General features: G+C 40.7%; 1 protein-coding gene across 1 annotated transcript; it reads right to left on the reverse strand.

The window, feature by feature from the left end:
* Positions 1-1,381: 1,381 nt before the first annotated feature.
* Positions 1,382-2,028, reverse strand: LOC149032312 (uncharacterized). The gene is made up of 2 exons (XM_089173370.1): positions 1,823-2,028; positions 1,382-1,751 (listed from the first exon to the last, which is right to left on the reverse strand). The coding sequence occupies exons 1-2, from the start codon at positions 2,026-2,028 to the stop codon at positions 1,382-1,384; spliced, it is 576 nt and encodes a 191-aa protein (XP_089029496.1).
* Positions 2,029-10,651: the final 8,623 nt, after the last annotated feature.

The raw sequence follows: 10,651 nt of genomic DNA on the forward strand, positions 1-10,651 counted from the left end.
GTGTTTTAATTTCAACTGTTTCAATGTCATGTTCATAGGACACGTCCTATCACTGTTACTAATGTGTTCAAACTCATTCTCAGACATTTTAAGGGTAATTTAAAATTAAATTTTAAAACGAAAAAGTAAAGTAGCAGTACTTATAACCTTCAAAAGTATTAGGTAGCGATATGTTAGCTAATGTGCAATGAATGCCACACAAATTTAATTAACAATATTGATAAACGATTGCATAAACGCCTTTTGTTATATCTATAAAGGCTCATAGCCCCAGTCACATATATCTGTTTATCGTTTCCTTTTCGATTGAATGGTTGCGCGAGAACGCATATGTGGGTTCATAACCTAAACTGAATGGTTGCGCGAGAACGCATATGTGGGTTCATAACCTAAACTGAATGGTTGCGCGAGAACGCATATGTGGGTTCATACCTAAACTGAATGGTTGCGCGAGAACGCATATGTGGGTTCATAACCTAAACTGAATGGTTGCGCTTGAACCATATGTGGGTTCTAACCTAAACTGAATGGTTGCGCGAGAACGCATATGTGGGTTCATAACCTAAACTGAATGGTTGCGCGAGAACGCATATGTGGGTTCATAACCTAAACTGAATGGTTGCGCTTGAACGCATATGTGGGTTCACCTAAACTGAATGGTTGCGCGAGAACGCATATGTGGGTTCTAACCTAAACTGAATGGTTGCGCGAGAACGCATATGTGGGTTCATAACCTAAACTGATGGTTGCGCGAGAACGCTATGGGTTCATAGCCAAAAACGAATGGTTGTGTGAGAACCCATATATGGGTTCTAGCGCTGAAGGTTAAACGTTGGTAATTGCAGTAGTGGTTGTTTTACACACTTTTTTAAGGTCTTAATTAAATATTGAATTTCTAATTTTAATCCTGTTTTTGTTTCTTTTACGTCATTTAATCGTATGGCAGCTAACGTCTGCAGTCTGTGACTAGTTCCCAAGGCTAACAGTGTAGCCACTTTTTTGGTTAATTGTAGTAGCTCTAACGACTTAACTGGACTCCCACTTTTCCAGAAAATCCAATACTATTTTAGGGTCCCACGTTCTGTCATATTTAGCTTTTAACGGCCGTTGTTTGAAAACCCCTTTGAAAAATCTATTCAGTAGCAAACTCGAAGTCAAACTCGTCTTGACAATCAGAGATATGGCCGCTCTCGTTGAATTAAGTGTACCATAAGAAGCTCCGGCTTGAAACCTATCAGACGAAAAATCTAACAATTCAGACTCTGTGACCTCATAGGGGTCTCGTCCTTTTTCGTTACAAAATTGCCACCACAGCTTGATAGGCTTGGAGTACTGTTTTATGGTGCTTTCTGTCAAGGACGACAACATTATCTCGGAAGTCTTAATTGAGAGGCCTTTTTGCGCGAACGCTATTCGGATAACTTCCTGGCAACCAGATACATTTTCGGAACAGTGGATGATGTTGAGCTCTACAAGGAGACAAAAGTAAATGTTTATTAGGGTTAAGGACAATTGGTTCTGCTATTAACAGAAATTCAAAGATAGGGAACCAAGGTTGAGTTGTCCAGAATGGTATAACTACAATGCCTTCTGCTTTTTCCGCTATGATCTTCTGTAATACCCGAGGTATCAGCGCAAAGGGAGGAAAGGCGTAAAAATACCTCTCACTCCATTTTATGGTAAATGCGTCAACGTGAGATCCTTCTGGATCTTTGTACCAAGAACAAAATTCCTCACATTTTGCATTTATTCTTGTAGCAAACAGATCAATTATCGGTTTGCCGTACATATAAAGGGCTGAACTATTCTTAGGAAGGCAAACTCTGCAAGTTCCCACTCAGTATCAATATTAGTCCACCTTGATTCCTTATCTGCCTCTGTATTCTCCTTAGATGGGATATACGAAGCAAAGATCCATAAATTTCTTGCCTCGCACCATTGCCAGATTGTTTTCGCTAGTTTATCTAAATGTGGGTATTGGACACCACCCATGCGATTCACGTAGGAAATCGCTGTAGTATTATCCATTCTCAGGAGAATTCTGCTTTGAGAAAGGTCAATAGTAAAAACTTTTTTTTTTTTTTTTTTTTTTTTTTTTTTTTTTTTTTTTTTTTTTTTTTTTTTTTTTTTTTTTTTTTTTTTTTTTTTTTTTTTTTTTTTTTTTTTTTTTTTTTTTTTTTTTTTTTTTTTTTTTTTTTTTTTTTTTTTTTTTTTTTTTTTTTTTTTTTTTTTTTTTTTTTTTTTTTTTTTTTTTTTTTTTTTTTTTTTTTTTTTTTTTTTTTTTTTTTTTTTTTTTTTTTTTTAACGCTTTTAAAAAAGCTGCCAGTAACTCGAAGAAATTTTTTTGTTAATATGCAGTTCTCTTTCTTCGCCGGACCAAAACCCATGTGATCGACTTCCGTCACAAAATGCTCCCCAACTTGTCCGCGTAGACGCGTCTGAATAGATATTTCTTTTAAACAAGAATAAGGGGTTTTAGTGGGGTTCGTATTAGTGAGCTCTGAAATCAGTGTTTTAGACTGTCTTCATTTTCAGAGGTGGCCTAAAAAAAGAAAGGGGAGAAAAGAAGAAAGGCGGCAGGGGGGGGGTGGGAGGGTGGGGGGGGGAAACAAAATATTAAGTCCGGTAGTTAGAAGGTTGTGGGGGGGGGCGGGGCGGGCGCGGAGGGAGAGGGGGGCGATGCCGAGCGCAGGGGGTGGGGTAAGTTAACAATCGGGTCAAGTGTAGGGGGGTACTTTGGGGGGTGTGTCGCGAAGAACGAATATGTTTTTCCCACCATGTCAAAATCCTGAGCCAGATTTTTACGGGGGGGGGGGGGCTAGTTGGATCTCTTCCTTCATAATCATCGTCATTTTCTAGTAAACCCATAGATATTTTACTTTTTCAAAATTTTTTGTCTATAACCAGCCGTACTTGATTAATGGGGGGGTGGAGGATGGCTAATTGCTAGGCAGACTGTTACTAAACTGCTGATAAATTTCGCTAATTCTCTAATCTAATCTCTCGCATTTTTTCTAGTGAGTTCCAAGATCTTTACCCTTTTACAATTTCTGGTAACTCAAGTGTCAAACGTTCTGAGTTTAATGCAGTAACCCAATAAATTGACACTTTTTTTTTTGCTAGGTATCAAAACGCTCTTCTTCTTATTTATAATAAAGAACCCTAACGATTCGAGCAATTTAATTGTTATTGCTATATTCTTACTGCATGATGGTCGATCAGGACTAATGCACAATATGTCGTCCAGGTATGCTACTGGCAGAGACCCACGTTAACGTAGATAATTTAAGATAGGTTTTAAAACTTTCTTAAAGACGAATGGAGCTGTACGCCAAGCCAAATGGTAGACAAAGAAATTCGTATAACTGAGAATTAAAGCGAAATCTCAAAACATTCTGCTAGAAATATTCATTGGGAATTAAGAAATATGCATCTTCTAAGTCTATGTTTGCTAAGAAATCTCCCTGTGAAAGTATTTTTGATACTAGTTTTATGTCCTCTAATTTGAAGCGAGTTGTCTCAATAAAAGTATTCAAGTTCTTTAAGTTTAGTATAAATCTCTTTGAACCATTTGTTTTGTCTACTAAAAAAAACGAAGATATAAATTGGCCCTCTATATCAACGCAAAGGTTGAATTGCACCGAGACTTAATAACTTATCAATAGTATCCTTGCAGTCTTTCATATCTTGCAGGGAATTTATAAAACCCTTTGGCTCAATTACTTGATATACTGGTTTAACAAATTCAATCTGATAACCCATTATACAACTTAAGACAAAGTCATTATTTGTGATCTTTCTCCATTTATTTTAATAGAACCTTAATCTTCCTGCCTTTGATGGTACCTGTTTCATTATCGACGATGATCGATCTTCGGGCGCGATGACTTTACCTGGGATTAGGGCGACTGGTAATATGACCTTCTCGAGCCCGTGGTAACAGTTGTCTTTGGTTTGTATATTGTTCTGGAGTTCCCCATCCTCGTCCATTGCATCTTGGAGGATGGGGTCTTCCAGTTTCCCTGGTCCGATGTTTTTAAAGGGGTCTTTTTTGTCGCTGGTTTTGATTTTATCTCCGCTGCCACCTTTACAATAGACTTTGTAGACTTAACTCTTTCAGATAAGTCCTCTCCAAACAAGAATTTATCAGGTTTTGACTTTTCTAGGACCTCTTTTATATTTCTTTCTATACCAGGTAGTATAAAAGACCGTCTCGTCATAGCTTCCCGATAATAAGCTTCTGCTAGGAGTTTTCCAGCATCCAAAAGGTACTGCAACAGCTGCATTCTATTTACTCCTTCTTTATCTTCATCGAGCATTAGCGAAATACCCTTCCGAAGAGCCAACATTGCTGATCCAATAACTCTTTGAATTTCACTAGCATATCTGTCTCTTTTTAGTGCAACCTCCTGCATTGAAGCTGCAACCTCCGGGTTTAGAATCTGAGCTTCCAGATGACAATTACTAGCCCGTGGGTATTTCGTCAATAGCTCATTCTTAAGTACCTTTTTCAATCCGCCACTTAAGTAGTTTGACCAGCGGGTGGCTATCTCTGGGTGTTAAGTCCCAACTTGTGAGTCGTCTGCTCGAGGATCTTCACCTAAAATTTCTAAAATGTCCGTCTCCAATCGCTTGCTATCTTTCTCCGAAAGGTTTTCCTTTTCTTCAGACTCCCTGACCTTTTCAGGCGTTTTGGAATCATCAGTAGACTCGGAGTCTTGAGGTGGTCTGTTAACAGGTGGCGTTTAGGTTATCGACGCCCCTAGCTGTAAGTTTATTAACTGCTCTCATCCCGTCGGTAAGGAAGTGTCCTTGCTAGCCGACTCTTCTATCCTGTTTGTAGTTCCTATAAACAAAAGCAACTAAACAGTTATGAATCGCGTCTCGTGCACGCACTAACCCAATCTTATAAAATAATATTTTTTCACCACTCGTGTGGACGCATTGTCAACTTTGTAGACCAATATGTCCCAATACTCGTGTATGCGCACTGCCATTTTTTCTCTTTTTTGTTGTTTTGGTATTTTTGTTGTTGTTTTTTTTTTTTAATATGTCCCACCACTCGTGTGGGCGCTTTGTCAGTTTTAGCACAATATGTCTCACCACTAGTGTGAGCGCATTGCCACTTTTAGAACAATGTGTCTCACCACTCGTGTGAGCGCATTGCCATTTTTTGAACAATATGTCTCACCACTCGTGTGAGCGCATTGCCATTCTTTTGAACAATATGTCCCACCCCTTGTGTGGGCGCATTGTCATTTTTGAGCATACGTTCAAAATTTTACCTGGAACAAAAAACCAAGCTTACCAGACGATCGTGTTGAATCCTGTAATAGCGCTACGCTATTCTTGACGCTACCCAGAGCTTCCTCCAATTCTTTTATAATTTTCCACATTCTCTCTTCTCTTTCTACTCGTTCTCTCTTCCTTTTATTCTTGGGCATCTTCTCCGTTTCTTAATCACTTCTCTTCCTGTCTTTCAATCCCTCTTCTTCTTTTTTTTTCCTCTGATGTTGTGATGCTATCGAGCACAAAAAACGTTATAGGCGTTACAACATGAGGGCGTAGTTCAGGGAGAGCCACCGGTGGCGCTCCTTTCTTCTTCCTGGATACTCTAAAATTGGGACATCGCAGTGAAGGCTGACACTTTGTAATCCCGAAAATGAGACATCATATGATTATATATATAGAGAGAGATTTCTCTATACGATAGTACTGAATGCCGAATGCGAAAGCTATAGGTAGAAACAAATATAATATATATATATACATATATATATTTTTTTTTTTTATTTTTTTTTTTATAATTAAATACATGTAAGATTGGGTTTAGTGTAGAGGTGCGAGGTTAAAGTACATCCAGTTTAATTCTACTTAAAGGATATATTTCAAAAAAATAGGTTTAATAGACAAAGCATTGGTATCGTTCAAAAATCTTCCAGACTCACTTACACAACTTACAAAGACTGACCACACATCTTCTTTCTTTATTTCGACTGTTGATTTCGTTTGTACCTAATTCTTTTGTCACTTACACGCGACATGTCTGTTATTTCCGTCTTTCTTTATTCTTCTGTCTCTTCTATTCTCTGTTATTTCTTATCTCTGTTTATTATTCTGCCCTTATATCGCTCCTATATATGTACATACAGGCTTAATATCGAGATGATATAAGTCCACGCTTCATAGTATGTAGTGGCACACAAGCACACACAATATAATGAAGAGCGATAACTACGAAGCAGAGCATAAAGAGAAGACCAAGAATAGGAAAAACTACATAGCTATATTCTGTCTCATTCTCTCTCAGGCTCAATCCTATGTGTTTATCTCTTTTTCTCTTCTTACTTAGTATCGTGGCTGTTTCGTCGCTAAAGACTTTATATTTTATATATCTGTTTAACCCTTTCGCTACGGTGGGCCTCGCCGCGGAGTACCTCCTTTAGAACGGAGCGCCGTACCGAAAGTGGGAACATTAAGCGCGCACAGTCTTTAGCATTCGAAACCAAGACTTTTGTCTCAAAAACGACTTTGTGACATTACTTTTAGAAACAAAATGATTTGTGTTCATAATTTTTCCATGGATATATTTTTAATTCAACAATACAATTAATATTTTTATATTATACAACAATATAGGAACTATAATTATAACATAATATTAAACAGTAATTTTTTAATAATAATATTCTGTATGAAGTTTTTCAAAACACGGATATACACATAAACCAACATCACAGTTCTCACATTGATATCGTGTTTGACTGCTTTTATTGTTCTTTTTGCATACCACACATTTTCTTAGTGGATTTTTTCTCTTCGTCTTGTTATTCTCGTAAAGTGATGGGAAATGTCTTGCAGTAAGACGCGTTGTGTTAATATGACCAGATTTATTAACATTCTTTGTGGCTTTCGATGAATGGTAGCGTCTTAAAATTTGTCGAATTAACTCAAGATGGAATTTAGCTATCGATATATATTTCCCACTTTTCAACTTATATAGACAATAAGCGTTCCATATGCATATATCCAATAAGTGGAAAAAATACTTTTTATACCACTTTAAATTTTTCTTTTGGGAATGAATTGTACTTATTATCATATCAGTTTTATCCACGGCTCCCATAGAACGATTATAATCAACGACACATTTGGATTTATGATCATTTCCTTTGTGTGATAATGGATTTTTGTATCGACAAATTCTTCGGTGTGAAAGGTCGATAACCTATACACCTCCCTTTTGTCATGCCATTTCATGGCTAGCAAACATTCTGACGACCAAAAACCCTCCTCGTCTTTTTTCAATTTTTTATCCATTCTTGGCATACCTTTGCGTCTTTTTTTTTACGGTGCCACAGGCGTTAGTACCATTTTTATGCAAAAAAATAAACAGTGCTGGACTTGCGTATCAGTTATCAACAAATAGAGTATGCCCTTTTTCTAAATATGGTCTGAGTAGCTGGACAACAATGTTCCCAGATTTTCCAAGATTTGCATCTGTGTTGGTAATATTTGAGAGGGATTCGTCGTAAATTATAAAGTCTGGAATAAATCCAGATTCCTTATCACATAACACAAAGGACCTAATACCAAATCTGTTCCTCTTTGATGGAATATACTGTTTGAAGGACAATCTGCCCTTATATAACAACAAACTTTCATCGATGCATAAATCTTGGAAGGGATACAACGCATTCTTGAAGCTTTCTCTAAGCATATCCCAAATTTCCCGAATTTTATATAATCTATCAACATTAGCTTGCGTATCATTGGTATTAAAATGTAATATTTTTAGTAAATATAAAAATGGGTCCCTTGAAATTATTTCACCAAAAATTCTGCTTCTCAAAAGCTCATCGTTTGCCCAATACTCAGAATAAGATAGTTTTTTATTCCGCGACATTACCATCTTTATACAGAGGAAACGATACATTTCAGCAAGGGAAGGACTCGTGAAGGACTTGGAGTGTTATTATTATTTATGCATTCCTCATAATCGTTTGTTGTTTTGACGGTAAATTCCACAAAGCTCTCGGAGAAAAATAACTGGAAGTAGTCAAGAATTGATGCGGAGTGGCTAATTGGTACTCTTATTCCGGAATTTCGTTTCGAAAATTGATGAAATTTGGGTCGCGCCGGTTCGGTAGTCCATGCAATATCCAATATATTTTTTTCCGATTTTGTCGAATTTTGTTCTTCGGATTTTGAGGTCATCTTGTTCCAACGGCTCCAGTTCATATATCTGCCCCGAATTGCCCTTAGGGTAATGAAACCCAAGAGCTTCCGGGACAGACCCATTGCCAGCAGGCACTCCGCAGACTTGAATGACCCTATTCCGCGCCAAGAGAGGGTACATATTCCAAACTTAACGTCTGATGGTCGGACGTTATATTTGTTGCCGACTCCAGACCTAACGTCTGGGTTGTCGGCATAGTAAGAAACCTTCCTCTCGTGTGCGCCGTCTAAGGCCGTTGCTCCACTGACAACTTGTGTATCAATTACACAGACTTCGCCGTTCCTAGCTGCCACCAAGTCAGGCTTTCGAACTCCTTGACTTGTCCGCAATCTCGGTTTCGCTTCTGTTCTCCACCCAAGATCACGTAGGCCGGATTCTAGCACTTTGCAAATAGCATTGTGTCTCATTATCCGACCGCCGTGGGTTCGGTGGCATCCTTGGATTAGGTGGGCCGATGTCTTAACTGCATTGCAGCCCGCCTGACACGTAGTATCCGCGGATACCCTCCTCACGCCACGAGATGTTCGAACACGTGTTAGTAGAGAATTTACCCGGACGTGATTATATTGAATATAATCGCGCCCGGTCAGTGCCATGCCCAAATGTAACCAGGAGCTGGACGCCGTTACTCTGGCGCTTTCGCGCACTTCGCGTCCATCCACCGAGGAGTGAAGAGCCTTAGCCCACAATCGGCCGACATCGTCCTTGCTGCGTAGGACCTCTCCGTTACTCATAGTGAGTGCACGGTAGGCCCATTGGATCCGTTTCAGGACCCAACCCTCGTAGTACGCAGCCCTTGCGGCAGGTGATGTCGAATCGGCCAAGCCCTCTAGTCTGCTGACTATCAGGCAAGGCACGGTACGTTCAAATGGTGGTAGGCCAAGGCCACCCTCCTTGATAGTAGTATGGAAATAAGCCTTAGGCACATCTGGCGGCAAGCGAAGCCAATTGCGGACGGCAGCACGCACCTGTAGGTCCAACGCTCTAAGCTTGCCAAGAGTAGTGCCAGCAAGAAGGAGTCGATGGTAGAGCCGAGGCAGGAGATAATATCTCACTATAAAAAGCCGTTGTTGTGGCTTTAGGGGCGCTCTCGTAATCTTTCGGATCTCGTCTGTCAACGTCCCGCCTTCTTTGCGAGGCCAAATGGGTCTAAAGTCGACCCTTAAATAACGTCACTCTTGCGAGGGCGTTAGCTGTTTAATTTGTTCGCCGTTTGCCAAACGGAATTGGGGCTGCGTAATGACTTTAGACTTCTTGAGTCTGCCAGACGGAACAATCGACAGTGCAGGACACTTGGAGCGATTAAGCGAGAGTCCAACACCCTGCGCTCTATCCTCGAACGTCCTCACTAGCATACTCATCCCTTGGACCGTCGAGGCTACTAAGATTGCGTTGTCTGCGTATAGCAAGGTGTTTAAGCGTGTGCCGCCCAAGTCATATCCAACATCTGATGGTAGCTGAGCAATGACTTTGTCAAGGACCAGGCAGAAGATAAAAGTCGACAGGGGGTCGCCTTGGCGAACACCCCTGGTGACCTGCACCGGTCCAGATCGTAAGCTACCGACCTCTAAGTAGGTTATGCTCTGCGAGTAGGTAGTACTGAAGTACTTAACCAAGCCTTGCGGCAAGGCTTTCTCCCTGAAGGTCCCGATAAAAGCCTCGTGTGCAACGCTGTCGAATGCCTTTGCACAGTCCTGGGAGACTATGTGCAATTCCCTGAGCCTGCGCTTAGCGTCCGTCAGCAGCGAAGCTAATGTCGAGACATCCTCCACGCACCCGTCCTCCATGCAGCGCTGCCTGACGTCAATCAGACCAGCACTGCGGAGGCGGATCGCGAGGATCTTGTGTAGTTGTCTCACGACTACAGACGCAACGCTGATTGGGCGAAAATCACCAGCGTCTTCAGCGTCTTTCCTCTTCGGGAGAAATATCGTCCTACTCGCTAACATGTCTGCCGGGAAGCCTCCTCTCGTTAAGATGATATTGTACAAGAGGGCACGTACCTGAATAGGTACACTACGCCATTGCCTGGCCGAGACTCCGTCTATACCAACGGCAGAATTGAGCGAAACAAGAATTGCTTCAAGTTCCGCCCGTGAGACAGGCCGCCACAGATCCTGGGTCGTGGGCATGCCACTGTTTTTAGGCGCGTTCATGGTATTACTGCCCAGAGTGTACGGAGTATATTCACGGATTCACGGGTCAACGTCGGTCCCCAGTAATCAAGCATAGCCTGAAGACTAGGGGGACGTGACCCGCTAGGCCCATCCAGCACATCTCTGGCTACTCACCCAGGATTCTTTTTGAACAGACCTTGTGTTCGGGCGTAATCTCTCCGTCTTTTTTGCCACTGTGGTATGTTCTGTGCGTCGAAGGTCTGCACTATCGACTGTGTCCTACTAGTCCGTTGAG

This window comes from Polistes dominula, unplaced genomic scaffold (assembly GCF_049000335.1).
Source record: "Polistes dominula isolate Pdom_NZ unplaced genomic scaffold, Pdom_raw_medaka contig_471, whole genome shotgun sequence".
Lineage (NCBI taxonomy): Eukaryota > Metazoa > Arthropoda > Insecta > Hymenoptera > Vespidae > Polistes > Polistes dominula.

What these genes read in the sequence shown, in the direction of transcription:
- LOC149032312 (XM_089173370.1), bottom strand. Translation starts at nt 2,028, where the DNA reads ATGGATAATACTACAGCGATTTCCTACGTGAATCGCATGGGTGGTGTC. An exon ending in ACTGAGTGGGAACTTGCAGA is followed by an intron (nt 1,752 to 1,822) that starts GTTTGCCTTCCT and finishes GTTTGCTACAAG; the next exon opens with AATAAATGCAAAATGTGAGG.